The following is a 20,847-nucleotide window of genomic DNA, read 5'->3' as shown; positions in this document are numbered from 1 at the left end:
TATTATCCATTTTTTCTCCATTACAGTATAGTTAATGCATTAAACGTTGACTTAATGACTAAAATTGGGCCTAGCCCATTTTAAATTGAGAATAAGCGTAGAGATAGATGAGTCCTAACACGTGGCGAGATATAAGTGGGTGTAGTTCAGTGAGAAAGCTCGCTAAAAGTGAGTCAAAGGGTTTACAAGCTGTAACCGTTTCCCTCTCGATTCGCTCGTTATTGTTCGCCTCCGCCTTCTTCAGCTCATCGGCGATTTGGTTAGCTTCTTCTTCTCTTACTATCGAATGTTCTCTGTTTGCTTTGTGAATCGATTGAGATTTTGGTTCATTTCCTGGGGAATTTGTAGTCTGAATCGACTCACAGATCTCAAAGTAGCTCTCGATTAGTGCTTAGGTTATACTGAGATGCTTTGTTATTGGAAATTTGATGATAAACGTATCTCTTTCGTAATGCATTCAGAAAGAAGAAAGGGTTGAAATGGCTGGTGCAAGTGGGAAGAAAGAGAAGGTTGACAAGGCTGGTCCAAGTGGTGGTGGAAAGAAGAAGAAGGACGTTAAGAAGGAGACAGGTCTTGGTCTCAGCGTTAAGAAAGATGAGAACTTTGGGGAATGGTACTCTGAGGTTTGTTTGTTTTTACTCAGTATATTACTACTACCAGCATGTTCTGATTTGAACATTTGTTTTGTTACAAGCAGGTTTGTTTATTGACGTATCTTTTTTTTTTATGGCTGTCTAGGTTTGTAAACACGAGATGATTGAGTACTACGATATCTCTGGATGTTACATCCTTAGGCCATGGTCAATGGCTATTTGGGAGATTATGCAAGTGAGTATACCATCGTTATTTTTATTTTTATTTTTAAGATTAATTTATTGTTAATATATCACAATGATAGTAAGAACATTGTTTGATCATTTTTTGTTTTCATATAGACTTTCTTTGATGCGGAAATCAAGAAAATGAAGGTCAAGAATTGCTACTTCCCTCTCTTTGTATCCCCTGGTGTCCTCGAGAAGGAGAAGGACCACATCGAGGGTTTCGCTCCAGAGGTGTGTGTGTATCTTAAATCTTTAGAAGGATTTTTATTTGTGACAGTGAGGCATTTGGGCTAACAGATTGGAATGTTTGTTTAGGTTGCTTGGGTTACAAAATCGGGCAAATCTGACTTGGAAGTCCCAATAGCCATTCGTCCAACCAGTGAGACAGTGATGTACCCTTACTACAGCAAGTGGATAAGGGGCCACCGTGACTTGCCTTTGAAGCTTAACCAGTGGTGCAATGTTGTTAGATGGGAGTTCAGCAACCCTACCCCTTTTATCCGGTACTTAAACCATCTTTAACTCCTTTCTAGTTTTCTTGCTTATGCCTTTTTCTTGAGCTAGTTAATTATTTCTGCCGTAGATACTGGATTGTTGTATGGGTTTAAACCGTCGAACACAGAAGTTTCTTTCTCATAGTCCATTGTGACGTTTTAAAATTGCAGGAGCCGTGAATTTCTGTGGCAGGAAGGGCACACTGCTTTCGCCACCAAAGAAGAAGCTGATGAAGAGGTAACTGAACTTATTATAACTTCTTCCTGAGATCCAACATCTCCCTTTTTTTTGCTGCAAACAAGGTTTCTGTTTGTTTACCAGCTTAGTATCATTTATCTTACTGCTTCAACTGTTCTCAGGTCCTTCAAATTTTGGAGCTTTACCGTCGCATATATGAAGAGTATCTCGCAGTCCCAGTTGTGAAAGGTATGAAGAGTGAAAATGAGAAGTTTGCTGGGGGACTTTACACTACAAGTGTAGAGGTATGTAATTTTTCTATTCTCGTGTCAGAGACACATTCTTCTTCATTTCTTCTGATGAATTAATTCTTTATGGATTAAAAATTGATTTTGTAGGCTTTCATTCCAAACACTGGTCGTGGTGTTCAAGGTGCAACCTCTCATTGTTTGGGACAAAACTTTGCGAAGATGTTTGAGATCAGGTATGAGGATGAGGAAGGAAAGAGAGAAATGGTGTGGCAGAATTCTTGGGCCTACAGTACCAGGACGGTAAAACTTTGAGTTATTTTTTATTTACCTAGGTTATTCTTCCTCATGAGTCTCTATCGCTGTTAACTTTTCAACTTCTTACCTGGCATAGATTGGAGTAATGATTATGACTCACGGAGATGACAAAGGCCTGATACTTCCTCCTAAAGTCGCATCTGTGCAAGTCGTTGTGATCCCTGTGCCATACAAAGATGCTAATACCCAAGGAATCTTTGATGCTTGTACTGCTACTGTATCCGCCTTGAGTGAAGCTGGTATCCGTGCTGAAGAAGATTTAAGGGACAACTACTCTCCTGGATGGAAGTATTCAAACTGGGAAATGAAGGGTGTTCCATTGAGAATTGAGATTGGACCCAGAGATCTGGAAAATGATCAGGTCAGTGTGGTTTTAACCTGTTGAATATCTCTCCTTTATTCTTTCGGCAGTTGTTTTTTGGTTTAAATATGTACACCTGTAGTTACATTTGTCTTTGTTTTTGCATTGGGTATAGGTCAGAACTGTGAGACGGGACAACGGAGTTAAGGAAGATATCCCAAGAGGTAGCTTAGTGGAACATGTTAAGGAACTGCTTGAGAAGATCCAGCAAAACATGTATGAAGTGGCGAAGCAAAAGAGGGAAGCATGTGTGCAAGAAATTAGGACTTGGGATGAGTTTATCAGTGCTCTCAACCTAAAGAAACTTATCTTAGCTCCCTGGTGCGATGAAGAGGTGCGTTACAACTTAAACTCTTGTTTCTTCCGGCTTTTTGTGGAAAATCAACTGTGAGAGAGAATACAATTTTAATCTAATAATTTGCAGGAAGTGGAGAGAGATGTCAAGGCGCGTACTAAAGGTGAAACTGGAGCAGCTAAAACCTTGTGTTCTCCATTTGAACAGCCAGAACTCCCTGAAGGTCATAAACAGAGAACCTTTTAATCTCTCTTGAGAAACTCTGCTCATAAAATTTTGTTGACCCGCGATTGTTATTGTCACTAGTTAAAGCATATATTGATGTTGTTTTTGTGTTTGTACAGGCACTCTCTGCTTTGCATCTGGAAAGCCTGCGAAGAAATGGACCTATTGGGGCAGGAGTTACTAAGTGTTCAATTTTTCTTGTAAAGACTCATGTTCACTGTGCTTTGATTTGCTGATATTTTTTACTCCAAGTTATTTCAGTTTTTTTTTTCTCAACTGTTTCATTGAATTAAGAACTATAAAGTGATCTTTTGTTTCAAAAGAACTGTTAGAAAAAGGAGAAAAATATGAGATCACCAGTTGAGGTTGAGAAACCAGAAATAGATTTGAAATCCACTGCTTCTGTCTTGTGGGTTACTATGGTTTAAGGATCAGGTCATTAGACACCTGAATCTAGTCTTGAGTTGTTTCATTGCCTAAATTGGTTTATTAGATAAGCTCATATATTGACCTTTTCCTTATTTTAATCGTAGTAATTGACCTCTTCCTTATTTTAATCGTAGTAATTTTTTATTGTGTAAAAATAAAGATACTAGAAAATATTCTTTTTTTTTGGTAAAAGTTAAAATTATCCAATATAACTTTTGGAAATTTTTAGAAAGACAAATCATATATTTACAAAAAGAATGATGAAAATAATGAATTTAAATCGATGAAAATCTGTAGCTGTTTAAGTTTCAAAAAAAAAACCTGGAGCTATTTATTAAAAGTGTGATAAGAATCTAAAAATCATAGTACAGTATATATTTGTAGAATCCACGTAATTTAAACCTTTTACCAGCTTTAATAAACCCCGAAAAAAACCTAGCACTTGAGCGCCAAGTCTGTGGCAAACTTGAGCACCAAGTCTCTGGAAAACTTGAGCCCAAGTATCTGGTATAAAACCATTGGGTCCCCAGTTTACTTTTCATTGTTTCAATTCGCAGAATTAAAAAAAAAAAAACTGTCGCCATTCTCTAGCACGATGAAGAAGAACAGTGCTCGAGTTTATGAACTCAAGGAAGAATTAAGAGCATGCAGGCAGAGGAAAGGCATGACTGTTGACGATTATTACAACAAACTCAAAACTATTTGGGAAGATCTCGCGACTTACCAACACAAACCTAATTCGTGTCTTTGCGGTGGAAGCAACTGCGAAGATGTGAATACATCTAGGGACGAAGAGAGATTACATCAGTTCCTCTTGGGATTAGATGCTTCAATCTATACCAATGTTAAGAACGAGATCCTTGACATGGACCCATTACCAAGCTTGGAACAAGCTTATTCGATGGTTGCTCAAGAAGAAGAGAATAGGGTTTCGAGTAATCAAGAATTAAGCGGAGAACTTGCCGTTTATGCAATAAGTAGCGTAGAGGAAGAATCTGTGGAGACGGCTGACACCAATCTTGGCGTAACGGTCAAGAAAGATGAAGATTTCGGACAATGGTATTCTCAGGTAATAATAATACATGGTTTATAAGAATATAAGTTAACTGTTTCTAGTTTCATGTTCTTTTGTCCTAAAACTAGTTTCGTAACATCTGGTTTTATTGTTTTTAAAAAGGTTTGTAGGTGTGGTGAGATGATGGCATACTATGACATAAGTGGATGTTACATTCTAAGGCCAAATGCTATGAAGATTTGGAATATTATGCGAGTGAGTTAACTTCAAAACAAAACAAAAAAAAACATATTTCTTTTGTTTTTCAAGCTCAATGATTAATTAAGTACCATTTTTTTGTAGACTTACTTTGATGCTGTATTGGAGAAAGCAGAAGTGGATGAGAATTATTTCCCTCTGTTTGTATCAGCTAGTGTTCTTGAGAAGGAGAAGGATCACGTACAAGGTTTTGCTCCAGAGGTTTGTGTGTATAAATATACTTTAAAAATTCTATAAACTTTTGGGTGTGTTTTTTTAACCAATCTTGGATGCTATGTTAATCTGTTTTAAAGGTTGCATGGGTTACAAAAGCTGGTAAATCTGATTTGAACGTTCCAATTGCAATTCGTCCAACGAGTGAGACTGTGATATATCCTTACTTCAGCAAGTGGATAAAGAGCCACCGTGACTTGCCTTTGAAGCTTAATCAATGGAACAATGTTGTTAGATGGGAGTTTAGCAAACCTACTCCGTTCATCAGGTACTCTCTTAGATTTTCAATAACTTCTTGAGTTAGGACATTAAATAGGTTTATATGACTTGAATTTTGAATTCTAATCATCGCAGGAGCCGAGAGTTCTTGTGGCAAGAAGGACACACTGCTCACGCTACAGAAGAAGACGCAGATAATGAGGTAGGACTGGTTTGCCCTTTGTGATCTAAATCTTAACCACTTTAATTTATGCTTGAAAAAACATGTTAATTTCTCTGCTTAATTGTTTAGGTTCTTGAGGTTTTGGACCATTACCGTCACCTTTATGAAGAATATCTCGCAGTCCCAGTTGTAAAAGGTATGAAGAGTGAGAATGAGAAGTTTGCAGGTGCACGTTACACCACAAGTGTTGAGGTAAAAGTTACATTTCAAAATTTGGACTGATTAGGGAGTTGTCACATAATTCTTTACAAACCAAAAAATGTGATTGTGTTTTAGGCTTTCATACCAGAAACTGGTCGTGGTATACAAGGTGCAACCTCGCATTGCTTAGGAACAAAGTTTGCAAAGATGTTTGACATCAAATTTACAAATAAAGAAGGAAAAAACGAACTGGTGTGGCAGAATTCTTGGGCTTATAGTACCAGAACGGTAAAAAAAAATCTTGAAAATCTTTTTTTCAGTTTTGTATAAAAGCTTTTGTTCTTGCTCATATGAAAGTTTTTAACCTTTTTTGAAGATTGGAGTGATGATAATGACTCATGGAGATGACAAAGGATTGGTGAATCCTCCTAAAGTAGCACCAATCCAAGTCATTGTGATCCCAGTGCCATTCAAAGATGCGGATACCAAGGAGATATCTAAAGCTTGCTGTGCCGTGAAAGATGCCTTGCGGGAAGCTGGTATACGTGCTAAAGAAGATTTGTCTGATAACTATTCTCCTAAATGGAAGTATTCACACTGGGAGATGAAAGGTGTTCCACTTAGAATTGAGATCGGACCTAGAGATTTAGCCAAAAACCAGGTCAGAACTGTGAGAAGAGATAATGGAGTTAAGGCTGATGTTCCAAGAGTAGGTTTGGTTGAACACGTTAAGGAGTTGCTTGGAAAGATTCAGCAAAACATGTTTGATGTAGCTAAGCAGAAGCGAGATGATGCTTGTGTGGTTGTAAAGACTTGGGATGAGTTTGTTGAAGCACTTGGTCAAAAGAAACTCATTTTAGCTCCATGGTGCGATGAAGCGGTAATGTCACACAAAGACCCTTATAATTTTTTGTAGAAGCCTCTTTTTAATGTCTTGTTGTCTTTGTAGGAGGTTGAAATGGACGTTAAGAGAAGGACCAAAGATGAAGTTGGAGCAGCTAAGACTCTTTGTTCTCCATTTGACCAGCCTGAAATTCCAGAAGGTAGGTCACAATCTCTACTTAACTTTGACTTTTTATCTCTCTTGAAGCTCAAATGTTATCGGGACTAATTAAAGCAATATGTTTTTGTTGCAGGGACTCTATGTTTTGCTTCAGGAAAGCTTGCTAAGAAGTGGACTTATTGGGGCAAGAGTTATTAGGTTCATCCGTTCATTACATGCTTGCTTCTTGTTGCGTCTTTCTTTCTACTTCGTTTTGACTTTGGTCTGGTTTTGATGCTTAACCATATAACATTTCAAGTGCAAATCTCTTATTGACTATTGATATTGTTATTGTTATTCATTTATTCAGTAAGCTTTTTCGTCTCTCTTGTTGTGTGATGCTCTTTGTTTTGAAGAATTTCTTATGAACTTTAATTTAATACAAATGTTAAGCATATATAAATCATATCAGAAACAAACTAGGAATTGACCTATTGATTAAAACTCTTTGATTATAGTCAGTAAGAGATGTTTTGTTAAGATAATTAATTTAAATGGTTTGGCTTTTGTCTTAGGAGACGTACGGCCTGGTCCAAAACTTCTAGACATTTTAAAAGTTTAAGTGTACGCTGGGGTACTTAAACTTGATAAATCCGGTATTTGTTCATTATGATGTTATGTTTGGGTAATCTCTTTAAAGGGATAATTAAGCATAGTAATCATGGGTGTTCCATTGTTCTATTAGACTCCAACAACACGTCTCATCACACTGTCTGTCTTCTTAATTTTCTCTAATCTATTGCCTCCTTTCCGAATAGTATGTTTGTAATTTAAAAAAAAAAATCATTCTAGCTCAACAGAAATATATAAAAACAATCCTTAATTCCACATAGAGGATGTAATAACAATTTATCTACGAGAGTTGACTGCATTTAAGTATAGTCGAAGGTTTGCGCTGCAAATCGAAAAATATTTGTGACTTTCTTGGAACTTGAATGCAATACTTAAATCTTGTTATGATTGTTTATTTGCTTCTCTAGCACATGTGTCGAAAGCACTTCTGATTTTTACTAACTGTAATATATTAAGTTAACTGTTAAACAAAAAAAAAATTAGTTTACTGTGTAAATTAATTACATTAGCAGATAGTCAATGCTCACTTATGTAAGTAGATCCGTGCCACGTGTCACGTGATCCATCATCTTCTTCTTCTCGTGATAACTGATGAACCCATAGTGTTTTAAAAATAATACTATTTGAGTTAGGATCACATGGAATATGCTTATTCAAAAAAAAAAAGAATAAAAAAAAATTGATTCCTTAGTGATCATTTTACAGACTGGTCTTTTCTTCTCTTTCTTTCTTTCTGGCTTTAGCCTATCTGTGACCCATCTTTGTCACTTTGTAACAGAACATAGAATAAGGTATAATCTCCAGACATCATAGATTTCATCGAATGTTCTTCTTCTTCTTCTTTCTTCTTTAATTTTTTGATTTGTTAAAGTCATTAAAACTGGAAGGAGGTAATGAAAAATGGTACGGAGAAGGTAGAAGATGATGGACCTACTACTGCTTGAATCTTTGGCGGGCACAAACAGGTCACTTTCAATGATACTTGCTGTCCAGTGTGGGTTCCCCTGTTTCCTCTCACCCCTGACCCCATCTAATCACTCTTTCCAACTTGCTTCACTCTTATGAGAGAGAGAGAGAGAGAGAAAACTAATCTTTCAATTTTTTTGATTATTTTCTTACAGTCTGTGTGAGAGAGAGACAGAAGTAAAATAAGTTCAGATTGTTTGTCAAGAAGATTTTAAATTTAATCACAGATCTTCTGTTCTTATGAAGAGATCTTTCCTTGTAAGTTCTATCAATCTCCTCCTCTCTTGCTTCTTCTCTTGTTTAGACATATGATGAAAATTCCAATGCTCTTGTCTTCTCAAATCTGGTTATACTAATGTCTTGTCTGCTGAGATCTGAAATCTGATTAAAAGTTTTGATAATTTTAGACTTACTGTTCTAGATTTCCCTCTTTCTTCCTGATTTGATGTTTGCTTGCTTATAGAGGTGAAATGTAGTACTCACCTGACTATATCTCTATTTTTCATGAGCTTTTAAAGTTCATACACTCATTGTTCATGCATTTATCTTTTTTTTTTTGCTTTTTGCAGCTCTGGTATGTGCTCCTGGTACAAGCATTCTTCTATGGTGCTTGGTATAGTGTTGGTGGAAGCCTGCATTGTGAATATTCAAACTCGGTGATTCTTCACCGGCCTCACAGCGTCTCAATCACAGAGTTTGGAGCTGTTGGGGATGGTGTCACTCTAAACACTAAAGCCTTTCAGAATGCTTTGTTCTACCTCAACTCTTTCTCTGATAAAGGAGGTGCCAAGCTTTTTGTTCCTGCTGGTCAGTGGCTTACCGGGAGTTTCGACCTTATCAGTCACTTAACGTTATGGCTAGACAAGGGTGCCACCATTCTCGGTTCAACGGCAAGTCTTTCACAAGAATACATTTTGTTATTATATAAAAAATGTGATCACTTAAAAAACTTAAATGTCTTTCTCAGAGCTCGGAGAATTGGCCTGTGGTTGATCCTTTACCATCATATGGACGAGGAAGAGAGTTGCCTGGTAGAAGACACAGGAGTCTTATATATGGTCAGAACCTCACAGATGTAGTCATAACAGGTACTACTAGTTAAACAATGTATATGGATGATTCGTTTTTGAAACGTTGATGTTAGTCTGATGATACTGTATGGATTGTTAGTTTTTGAATGGTTGATATTAGTCTGATGATGTTATGGTTATAGGGGAGAACGGGACAATAGATGGTCAAGGAAGTGTATGGTGGGATTGGTTTAGACATGGAGAGCTAAACTATACAAGACCTCATATTGTTGAGCTTATAAACACTACTGGTCTCATCATCTCTAACCTCACCTTCTTGAATTCACCCTTTTGGAACATTCATCCTGTTTATTGCAGGTCAGTTCTAACTTATCTAATGAGATTTGACTTCAGCTAATCTTGTGTTCTGATATGGATTTGTTTTTGGTTGTCTGAACAGAGATGTTCTTGTAAAGAATCTCACAATTTTGGCTCCTCTTGACTCTCCAAACACAGACGGAGTTGATCCAGGTGAGTTCCATTGCTAACTTTACTCGTAAAGTTTAATCTAAAACCAATTGGTGATAAGTGAATTGACTCATATCCGTTATAGGCTAATTAATATCATTTATCTCAATGCAGATTCATCAACTAACGTTTGCATAGAGGATTGTTACATAGTTACTGGAGATGATTTAGTGTCGATAAAAAGCGGATGGGATGAGTACGGCATATCCTACGCAAGACCGAGCTCCAAGATCAAGATCAACCGGTTAACGGGTCAAACCACTTCAAGCTCAGGAATAGCCATAGGAAGTGAAATGTCAGGAGGTGTTTCTGACATCTATATCAAAGACTTACATCTATTCAACTCCAATACCGGTATCAGAATCAAGACTTCTCCCGGACGAGGCGGGTACGTTAGAAACGTTCATGTGTCTAACGTGAAGTTCCATAACGTGCAGAAAGCTATTAGGTTCACGGGTAAGTACGGTGAACATCCTGATGAAAACTTCGATCCCAAGGCACTTCCGGTTATAGAGAAGATCACGTTTGAGAATATTAATGGTGAAGATATCGGTGTGGCGGGTCTTCTTGAAGGTATTGAAGGAGATGAGTTTAAGAACATATGTTTCCTTAATGTTACTCTTACAGTGAAGAAGAACTCGAAGAAAGCTCCATGGAAATGCTCACACGTTAGAGGCTACTCACAGTGGGTTTCGCCGGAGATTACTTGTGATTCTTTTGGAGAGAGTATCTTCCCGGAGCATAGCTCTGATTGTTTTGGGTTATCAGAGAATAATCTGGAGAAATCAAGTGGTTTAAGTAGATCACCATGGTTGCTTTCTTGGTAAGTTACTGGAGTTTGACCTAAGGGAAACACACACAGTTTGCTTGAGTGTGAAGAAACCTCTTCAAATTTTCCTTCCATTTTTTTTCCGAGGTTTTGTTTTTCAAAAGTGATGCTTTCGTCCTTTCTTCATTTTTGTTGTTTTGTTGTAAATTTGTGTGCAGTGAGGAGAATAATCAGAGTGACTTGAGAGCTTTTTTGTTGTTGTTTTTTTGTATGGATTTTTAATGCTTTGGTGAGCAGAACAAGTGTAATATCTTCTTCACAAAGAGACTTGAAACTGATTTTTTCTGTGTTTTTTTATATGATTGAATTTTTGTGTTGCTAACAATTATTTCTGCAATCTCAGATTCCATTAGAAGAAGAAAACTCTTAACTATTAGCGTTTGATCCAAAAAATAACAACTAAAAGTAAAAACTAAATAAAAATAACTGAGTGATAGCTTAGTGGTAAAGGATTGGTTTAATGTAAGTGTAGATCTGTAAGTTCAATTCATGTAAGGAACAAAATTGTTGTTATTTGGTCAGACAAAATAGGACTATATTTCGTTATGTCTAGTTAGAATATGACATCTCTAATTAACAAAAAAAAAAAAGATTATTGACAGACAATATTCTACAAGTAGAAACATTCGGAAAACTTTTTTTTTTGTCAAACACATTCGGATAACTTTCTACAAGAAAAAAAGTCAACTTAAACTTAAAGATATATTTGATTAAAAATCTGATAGTAAACCGAAACAGTAATGTGCTAAATCGATCCATATAAGACTGGTTTTATCACATCAAATCATAAACTAGTAACGCAATTTCTGCAACCAATTTTTTCATACTAATAAACAGCAAAAAATAAATTTCTTAAGAAGGGTCTGAATTTTTCCTCCTTACAAGTTACAACCGAACAATAAAATTACGTAATACAAGTAGAAACAAAACTTCGAATAAACCTTCGACAAGTGATTTACATCATTACAAAACTAACTTTTTCACCCACTGTATTGGTCAATTCTACAGTCCATCTTTGCTTTTCTTTTTAAATCAGTAGTGATAAGCTCTTGAGATCTTTAGTCTTCTCACGCTAGACAAGAACATTCTACAGAATAATCAATTAAACACCCATTAGACTTCTGCATCATTATTGTCATTAATAAATTGAAAAGTGTGTTTAATTAGAAATTTAATAAATTAAATAAGGAAACTACTTACTCCCAAGGAACATCTCCTACCATCATCCAGTCACCTTCCTTGTCTGCATACGTTAACACGTGACTCTTCTCGCTACACATCTCTTCTTCTTCAGCCCCTGTTACAGTTTTCATTATTATTTACCATTCACCCACTATACTCTCACTCTTCTTTCTCACATACCACGCATTCTTAACTCTATAGATAGAATTGATCATGGTCTACATGCAAACATGACCGGCTTTTAACATTTTGAAGCAAAATACACATATTAACCACTAATACTTTCGAAACTAAAGACAATGTTTTATATATACCGTTTCTGCATGCAAAGATATATAAATATATATATATAGTTATGATCATGTTGGATGATATGATATTTTATTATCTTAAAAGAGCCAAAACAAAACGATATATATAAAATGGGTTATGGTTTACATGCAAATATTAATATTTGAATATGTATATATGTGTGTGTAGATTCTTACATAGAATTGAAGCGTTGAACATGTAGTCGAGAGTTGTGATCAAATCATGGTATCCATTAAGAGCAAAGAGATCGATCTTTCTTCCAATAGGAACTCCTTCCATGTTCACCTTCACGTAGAAGCTTCCAAGACTATTACACTCGTTTTGATCTTCTTCTTCTTCCATGATCATCTCATGATCAGCCGCAACGACTTCATATTCATGATTTTCTCCACCGCTGTAATATTGACCGGAAGATGATCCAAAGCTGAGTCCAAGCCTCAGGTCCGTGCTTAGGTTCCGAGTATTACTTGAAGAGCCACCAAATGGGTTGCTTTTGCAGCTACTCTCTATTGATGAAGACGATGAGCTTCTACCTCTTCCCATTTCTTTTTGTTCTCTCTGGTTTGTATCTAATGATTTGAACGTGTGTGTGTATATATATAGTGGAGGATTTTTTATTTTATAATATATTTTTCGAAGAAGAAGAATCGATATTGATATGGTCTTGGTGATATTTTTGTTTTTCAATAAAAATTAAAATGGAGATGGTGGAATGATGAGACAGTGTGGTTAAAGATGTTGTTGATGTAGCAGACAGATACACGTGTCATGTAGACATTTGGTCAAAGTGTTGGTTTGACTTTGTGCTCGATTTTTTTTGGCTGGGTGTGTTGTGTTTAACTGAACGTGTATTGTTTCAAGTAAACACTCGACTCCTAGTACTCTTCGTTTACCAAAAAAAACATTGTTTCTTATTTCTTGACAAACAAACACAAACATATACTTCCTCCGTTTTCTAATATAAATCGTTTTAGAGAAATTTTTTTGTTCCAAATTATATGTCGTTTTCGATTTTCTATGTAAAATTTATTAATAATTAATGTTGTATGGTCGATGATAATATATCTTCTATTTTTCTATTGGTTGAATTGTGGTTAGGTAAATAATTAATGATGTTTTTGTTTACAAAATACTCCCTCCGTTTTTCAATATAAGTCGTTTTAGAGAAACTTTTTTGTTCCAAATTATATGTCGTTTTCGGTAATCTATGTAACATTTATTAATAATTAATGTTGTCTGACCAATGATAATATATCTTATATTTTTCTATTGATTGAATTGTGGTTAGGTAAATAATTAATTATGTTTTTGTTTCGAAAATATAAGAAATTAATGATTTTCTTAATCTATGTGCATACCTTTAAAACGACTTATATTAAAAAACGGAGGGAGTATAAGAAATTAATGGTTTTCTTAATCTACGTGCATAGCTGTAAAACGACTTATATAAAAAAACGGAAGGAGTAGAGTTTGTCTAATATTTAGGTACTCCTTCCCTTTTTTCTGATTGAATATCAAATTTATTGATCAGATAGATGGAACATTTACAGAAGCATATTTATTAGTCTTGGATTTTACTTATCTAATTAAAATGACAAATATGTGGAAGATATAAAAGCATCTACAATCTCACTTCACATTTTTTTCCAAAATAGAGTTTAAAATAAGAAATGCTTCAACTTCATTCCATTTTTCACTTCATAATATAATAAACATGGATTTACTCCATAAATGGAGTAATCATTTTATTTTTTGCTCATTGCTCAATTTTTATTAAAAAAATAGAGTAAAATTGGAGCAAATTCAACTTCATAATGAAATTATTCCATTTTGGAGAAAAAATAGAAATTTTAAACTGAAAATGTTCTAAGATACACAGTTGCTGCATATCATTTCTTGTTATTGTAAATTTATATTGCATCATAAGCAAACAAAAAAAACGATATTATGCAGACATTAGTGAGCTTTATCAAGAAAAAAGCTTAACTGAGAGTGAGACACATATATTTGAGCGGCTTTTAAACAGAACTAAAACAAAGATGAAATCGAAAAGACTTATACGCCACTTAGTGTTTGTAGAAGTTGCATTGTTACATACATTACATATTAATCAAAATAAAATGTAAGGCCTATCTTTAAGGAGTTAGATGAACGTAGTCAAGAGATACATGTTCTAACCCGATAAGAACATTATTTCTTGAAAAAAATTTGAACAAAGTGCATTAATTTTTTTTAAACCATGGTTTACTTAAATTTTAGTCCTCGTTGATTTGATCAAATTCAATGCATGAGTTTATCGTGACGCGCATAGATGCATTCATGGGTTCGACAAACACAATTTCCATAATTAAGGGTATTCTTCTTTATAACCGCGCGCGAGACGCTTTTAAAAATGTTCTTCTTAGCATAAAATAGTAATATTTGTTTTATCAAATAACAAGTGCTTCGTCTCAATTACGTCATCAGCTCGCTAATAGTGTTTCTGATTATGGAAAAAAAAACAAAACAAAAAGTCTACATGGACTACATAGTATCCAAGCATGACGAGAGTTTGAGCTTCACATGATTCTAATCCACGTCGCTTTTAGTTACACTCAATTTCTTTGATTGTTACTTTATTTCAACATAAAGCAAATAGTCAAGTCCAACCAAAAACTTTTACACTATTTTAAAACCAACTCTTTTATCAGTAATTAAAGTGAATTATTTAAACTTCTTTATTTATAAGCAAAAAGGTAGTGCTTTTGTGTCTATCATCTTTTCGTGCCATAAACCAAAACACATCAAATTAGTTCTTTATCTGCTGCTATGTGCTCTCCTTTGTATCTTCATAAAAAAAAATTAAGGTGGCTAAAGAAATCAACATGTCTTTAAGAAATATACTCTCTGGATATTTTTATATAAAGACATGTACCAATTTTCGACCACACAGAAAATTGCATGTTCTTTGGTTTTATACGTTACATGTAATAAATCGAAGAAATAAACCGAGAAATAAAGGGGGAAAAGGAGAAGAAAAAAAAGAGAAAAGGGAGGCAAGCATGATGGATGAGTAATGAATGCGTAACCTTAAAGAGAGGAGCTAATGAAAGATGCTTCTCCTATGGACATAAGGAGACGTCACAATTCTCCTCACACACTTGAAAACATAATTTTTGACAAGCACAAGAAAATGCAGACACAATGCCCATAAAATAAAACCACCATCGACAACATTTTCACATTCCCCACATCACGTGCCTTTTTCCACGTGTCTCCTCGCTTTGTCGCCTCTTTGAATTGATCACTCCTTTGCTTGAACATGACCAATCAAGATGATTTTTTTTTGAACAACATCAAGATGGTTATAAACTCCTTCTATTCTTTTTTTTTTATATTAAAAATCCTTATATTCTTCTCTTTTTTCCTTTTTATAATTGGTATGTTTTAAAAATATACTCTATTGTCTATATTTAAACACCATATTTAACAAACCACTAGATTTTGACCCGCGCTTCAGAAACGCGGGTTTTTTCCGGTTAATAACAATGTTTATGTAGATTAGTATTTTGCGTTTGATGTATATTATTAAGTTAAAAAGTCATATTGATTTATATGGATGTGATCAAGCGTTTGCATTTTTGTAATTTGTTCGAAATATATCGGAAGATGAAATTTTTGTGTTTAATAGTATAGAAATTATAAAATGAAGTAAATCTTGTTAGTAGAAAGATTGTTGCACACATTTATATATCAGAAGATGAAATAATTTATATTTAAAATCAAGCTATACAAATATAAAACCAAGCATATAAAAATCTGTAGTTATTTTAAACCTATCATTTTTTTTCTAAATCTACTCAATATATTATAAACACAAACTAAAAATTAATTTGAGACATATTATTCATTAATAAAATATGAGTTTAAAAATTATGATTTATTTCATGGGTTTTAATAATTTGGGTTTTCTAAAAGATTTTAATTTTTTTTTTTGGTTTTAGCAAAATGGGCTTAAATTTTCACAAATAAAATTGTAGGTTTAATGCAATTTATGATAGAATATTTCGTATTATTCGCAAGTTACCAAAATTCTTGGTATAAAATATAAGTAGATTTTTTTTGATATTTTGCTTAATAGAAATAAATAAGGAAATGATGTATTTGTGTCGTAATAAAAAAAACTTGTAGACCAAGTAATTTAAAATTTTCTGTTTTCTGTTTGATAATAGTATCTCTAATATATTCTTAACAAAAAAAATTAAGAATATATCTATTTAGCATACTCACAATATATTCATTTTCTTGTTAACCTTTTTTTTTGTAACTAACCTTGTTTGTTACGATTTAAAATTTTATAGATCTTGCAAAACAACGTTTACAACAGTATAGATATGATAAGTTTTTAAATAGTATATGATTGTAATTAGCAACCAACCTTATCGTTAAAATAATATGTATTTGTTTCAATAATATGTATGTGATGTAACGTTTTATAGTTTGTGAGGTCAGAGTATGTGGTATGATCGGGTCACAACTATGGTGGTCTAGGTCTCTAACACTGTCATGTTTGATTTTAGAATAAGTGACATTTGAATAAGAGTTTGAAATATTATATTTTTTTATTCAGGAAGAGAAGCCATGGAACGTCAACATGAAACAACCAAGGACTTTTTCATTTTCATAGACAGAAGTTTGATCAATGGAACGTTGGAATGAGACAGGTTTAGAAGTCGTTGGTGGTTCATAGGAATGATATAGTTTGGTGGTTCATAGGAATGATATAGTTTTGTTAAAATAATTTAGTAATCGGTAAATATAGGGTATAGTGTTACCAACTTTAATGTTAATAGCAAAAGGAGTATTCATGGGTTCAATATATCGTATCCATATAATTGAGCCAAAATTGGTAACAATACAATATAAGGCAAGACCAACAAAAATTAAGTTTCTAGTGAATAGGTACAACAACCTTGTATAAGTAGATTTTTTAGGACTCCTTCTTTTTTAATAGTATTGATTCTATTCTGAAACTTTTTTATATGTAAAAAGTTGTTAGTATATTCGAATTAAGGTCTTCATTCAAAAATAATAATCTTTGTTTGGATATTATATAAATCAAATTTTATATTCTTTCAAAAAATCATCACACCAAATGTAGTTTAAAAAATATATATACAATTTAAGCTTTTAAAATTTTTTGAACATCCTACATATACATTGTCGGTCCAACAATTTTATATACCCTAAGTGAATTTTTAGTTAAATATTTTTATGTTTTTATTATATATTAAAATAAAATTTGTTCTAAGTTTTGTAAACTAATTCAACTCCATTAATTAATATGATGAAAATAACTTCATAAAATTAATTTTACGTAAATATTATTCAGTGTTATCCTAACATTTAATAAAATTTGATAATAATTTTACTAAAATAATTTATTAATTCAGAATTTCATATTTAAAAATTATTATTATTATCTAAAATACAATTTATTCCATGTATTAATAATAAATATTTTGTTAAGAAGGATAAACTTTTATAAAATCATTTATTAATTTTATGGATTCAATGTTATCTTCACAATTACTAAAATCGGTTCTTATATATAATTTTATATTTAGAAATTATTGTTATCAAACAGTACAGCTATTCAATATATTAATTAATAAAGATTTTATAAACAATGCTAATTCTTTAGTAAATATTAAATAAATCATATTTACTTATAAATACTAACAAAAATGTTCAAGTATGAAATTGTTTTAAAGAAAATATCCCCATTTAAAATTATATACTCTAAAAGATTGGTTGAATTGTTTCCCCCAAGGTTTAAAAACCCGGACCGGACCGGTGATCTAGGTTAACATTAAAATTCGGTTTTGATTCTTTTTAAATTTTACTTAGAGATTTATATTAGGCTAATCTTTGGTATTGATAATAAGTTAATACTTAATACCCGTCGTTTGTTAATAACTTCCGCAAAAAGAGAAACCCACACGTCTTCTCTTTGTTTCTCGTACAGTACCATCCTCAGCATCTGAATTTTCCATTGCCACAAGATTTGGAACTGCAGTTGTAAGAAGTAAGTATCGTGAATTTTCCATTGCCAAACGTCTTCTCTTTAAACTATATATGTTTCTTTGGCTATGATGCATATTATTTAACTCATACGTACATTTTTCATATTTTCTTTGTTTTAGAAGGTAACGAAGACCGAAGTGTCTGTCTCAAGATGATACCACTGAATAAGTATTTTATCATTCTCCTACATCTTTTTTTTTTAATTTGTCATGTTTTCATTTAGTTCATTATGCATTCAAGATTCAATTATTATTTTTCTATTTTATGATACTATTTCTAGATAGTCATTAGACAATATATATATATATATATAAATAAAAACCTGGCTCCGACCAGTCAGTAAATATGCTGATTCGGTATTCGGTCCGGTTTTTAAAACATTGGTTTTCCCTCTGAATGGGCCATGTGCCTATATACCAGATGTTGCTATCAATAAGCCAGAATTAAGCATTCACGAGTAGTTAATATACAATGTTTTGAGCCTGAATCATTAAAACAATGTCAGTTATCACAGTAACTGACATGTATTGCGATGGTGCCCTCTAGTTTGAAGAAGCAAATAGATTTTGGACAAAAGAAAAGGAGGAAATTTTTTTAGCTTGCACCAAAAGAATCTCTCTAAACATGTTTTAAAGAGAGAGAAGAAGCAAGGGGAGAGATAAAGAAGAGATATGTTCCCCACCATCCCTACCATTACCATCACCGTTCCTCACTTTTTTCTTTCTTTCTTCTTCAAACTTTTCTCTACACCATTCTTTTATTTTATTTTTCTGAAAAGTACACCATTCTGTGTTCCCTTCAGTTTTTGTCATATATTTTTTACCTTTTTTTGTTTCTAGATAACCAATATGTTGCATGTATTTGGTCAGTACTTGTCTTTGGATCTGATACAACAACTTATGAATGTTAGCAAAAAAAACGTATGAATATTCCAGAAACCATTCTCTTCCAAATTTTCTCTCAAAAAAATTAGAACGAGCAATTGAAATACCAAGATATGTATCGAACAAATGTTTTAAATCAAATTTGAGAAATTAAATAATATTTTAAAATTAATGAAACTGAAATCCAGCGCCTTGAGATGTATAAAACAAAAAAAATTATACCAATACATATAAATGAATTTCAGAAGAAGAATAAGAACTCTCAGAATTCAAGGCCCTCATAGTTTTTCTGTATCAAAATTTAAATGATAATGTCTGGTCCTTTTATAAATCATTAAGTAGTAAGATAATTTTCCCCTCTGTTTTTCAGAAAAAAATCAATTTACTATATTTACTTTATGTTATATCGCAAATTATGATAACTCGACCTTACTGCAATGTGTGTTGCTTGTCAGTAAAATCATGAGGTGGTTTCAGATCAGGATGATTGCATGTCTCGTGAGTCGTGACTCTTTGAAGCCTCTCTTGCGGGCCAACTCATTCCATTCTTCTCGTTTTCTGCTTCTTTTTTTCTTGTCACAAAGTTGACCATAACAACATCCAATACCAATTATTACATTTCAATAAATAAATAAAATATACATATGGAGAGGATTTTGTTTTTGTTTTTTTTTTGCTAAGAGGAGAGGATTTTGTTGTTTTACGGTAACCATTTATCAAACCGTCTTTGTCATTCTTTAAACAAATTCTTATGTAAGCCTTGTTCGTTTTCAGAATGCCGCGTCAAAAACTAGCGGTCAAAAATATAAAAAAAATTTAACTGCCAGCTCAGAAACCAATAGAAAAAGAAGGCTGGAATATGCTAATGTTTGCCGCTAGCGACAGCTCAAGGCATGTGCGGGAGATGCTGATAAAATAGAAGAAACGAAGAGCAGCCATTCTCGCCGGCGAGAACTCTGTAACAACACTTCACTGAAATTCCTCTCTCATGCTTGTTATTTTTTGGCCGCTGTTTCTGACGCGCGTCAAACAAATGAACATGGCTGTATATAAATAAAACCATACTCTATTTGATAAATGAGTTAACATAATTCGTTTTAATAAACCGTCTGACATGTGATAAATGAGTTAAAATTTATAAACTACTCTGTCGTCGTTTGATAAAAAAAAGCTACTTCGTCGTCTTTTTTCTCATCCAATATGTTTCATCATTTTAACGTGTGGAAATACCTTTTCTCTCAGTTCTAAAAAAAAGGTTTTCTTTTGTTTCTAAAAATATATTCTTTCATTTATTTCTCCGTTAGAATATCTCCAAAAAAATTCTTTATTTTGAAATTTGAAAAAATTCATTTTAAAATTTTAAATATGTAATTTTTCAAAAGAAAAACTTTAAACTATTTGTATTTTATACTATGATCTTTATGTTTCAAAAAAAATTATGATTTTTATATTTGTCATAATTAATTTAAATCATAAAAAATTATAAATAACTAGCACATATATAAAACTATTACAACAATATTAATTAATACCAAAATTATACTAAATATAAAATTTTATATAGAAATACATAATTAAATATTAAACAACAAGCAAAACATCAAATAATTCTAGAAAACTCTTTCCATAATGCTCACATCTATGATCAATTAGTGCATTTCTAAATCTTGTTTTAAAGTATTCTAAATCTATTTTTTTAAAAAAATATTTGATTTTATGTGTAAAACTTAAATTATAAAATCAAATTTAAAATATTTATGAGATATAAAATTTTAAGGATTAGAATGATGACGACAAAATATTAATAATCATAAATGTAATATGTATTTGTAAGGATCAAAATTCAAATAAAAAAATTCAATTTTAAAATTTTGAAAAAAAAAATTGGAGAGTAAAAAACTTCGTATCTGAAATTATATATTGTCTTTTGGAGATATTCTTACCAACGAAACCAAACTAACTCAAAGATTGTTCAAGTTTTGATATAATATTCCTCCGGATAAATAGATATTTATAA

General features: G+C 32.7%; 4 protein-coding genes across 8 annotated transcripts; 3 read left to right on the top strand and 1 right to left on the bottom strand.

The window, feature by feature from the left end:
* The first annotated feature begins 128 nt into the window (after positions 1-128).
* On the top strand, positions 129-3,271 carry LOC103830343 (proline--tRNA ligase, cytoplasmic). The gene is made up of 12 exons (XM_009106122.3): positions 129-259; positions 462-623; positions 739-828; positions 936-1,052; positions 1,137-1,324; positions 1,487-1,553; positions 1,676-1,798; positions 1,892-2,044; positions 2,136-2,420; positions 2,536-2,754; positions 2,845-2,938; positions 3,060-3,271. The coding sequence occupies exons 2-12, from the start codon at positions 480-482 to the stop codon at positions 3,122-3,124; spliced, it is 1,545 nt and encodes a 514-aa protein (XP_009104370.1). The 5' UTR covers positions 129-259; positions 462-479; the 3' UTR covers positions 3,125-3,271.
* Positions 3,272-3,525: 254 nt separating this feature from the next.
* On the top strand, positions 3,526-6,806 carry LOC103830342 (proline--tRNA ligase, cytoplasmic). Of its 2 annotated transcripts, XM_009106121.3 has the most exons (10): positions 3,526-4,438; positions 4,547-4,639; positions 4,727-4,843; positions 4,936-5,123; positions 5,210-5,276; positions 5,367-5,489; positions 5,574-5,726; positions 5,815-6,318; positions 6,388-6,481; positions 6,575-6,806. In XM_009106121.3, the coding sequence occupies exons 1-10, from the start codon at positions 3,965-3,967 to the stop codon at positions 6,637-6,639; spliced, it is 1,878 nt and encodes a 625-aa protein (XP_009104369.1). In that variant the 5' UTR covers positions 3,526-3,964; the 3' UTR covers positions 6,640-6,806. The 2 variants fall into 2 exon arrangements, with proteins under 2 accessions (XP_009104369.1, XP_033130319.1); XM_033274428.1 differs by having other exon boundaries at positions 6,388-6,806.
* A 447-nt stretch (positions 6,807-7,253) lies between these two features.
* On the top strand, positions 7,254-10,664 carry LOC103830340 (probable polygalacturonase). Of its 4 annotated transcripts, none has more exons than XM_033274430.1 (8): positions 7,254-7,844; positions 7,941-8,018; positions 8,175-8,277; positions 8,589-8,909; positions 8,987-9,107; positions 9,233-9,407; positions 9,490-9,560; positions 9,672-10,664. In XM_033274430.1, exons 3-8 carry the CDS (start codon positions 8,260-8,262, stop codon positions 10,382-10,384), a joined length of 1,419 nt encoding a protein of 472 aa, XP_033130321.1. In that variant the 5' UTR covers positions 7,254-7,844; positions 7,941-8,018; positions 8,175-8,259; the 3' UTR covers positions 10,385-10,664. The 4 variants fall into 4 exon arrangements, with proteins under 4 accessions (XP_033130321.1, XP_018508859.1, XP_033130320.1 ...); XM_018653343.2 differs by having other exon boundaries at positions 7,941-8,047; XM_033274429.1 differs by having other exon boundaries at positions 7,925-8,018.
* Positions 10,665-11,165: 501 nt separating this feature from the next.
* On the bottom strand, positions 11,166-12,962 carry LOC103830339 (auxin-responsive protein IAA30). Its single transcript, XM_009106115.3, has 3 exons — positions 12,057-12,962; positions 11,587-11,683; positions 11,166-11,473 (listed from the first exon to the last, which is right to left on the bottom strand). The coding sequence occupies exons 1-3, from the start codon at positions 12,421-12,423 to the stop codon at positions 11,419-11,421; spliced, it is 519 nt and encodes a 172-aa protein (XP_009104363.1). The 5' UTR covers positions 12,424-12,962; the 3' UTR covers positions 11,166-11,418.
* Between the last annotated feature and the right edge of the window lie 7,885 nt (positions 12,963-20,847).

The sequence above is a fragment of the Brassica rapa genome, chromosome A07 (assembly GCF_000309985.2).
Source record: "Brassica rapa cultivar Chiifu-401-42 chromosome A07, CAAS_Brap_v3.01, whole genome shotgun sequence".
In the NCBI taxonomy this organism is placed as follows: Eukaryota; Viridiplantae; Streptophyta; class Magnoliopsida; order Brassicales; family Brassicaceae; genus Brassica; species Brassica rapa.
The sequence above is the reverse complement of the archived record's forward strand: the minus strand, read 5'-3'. Positions and strand labels throughout refer to the sequence as shown.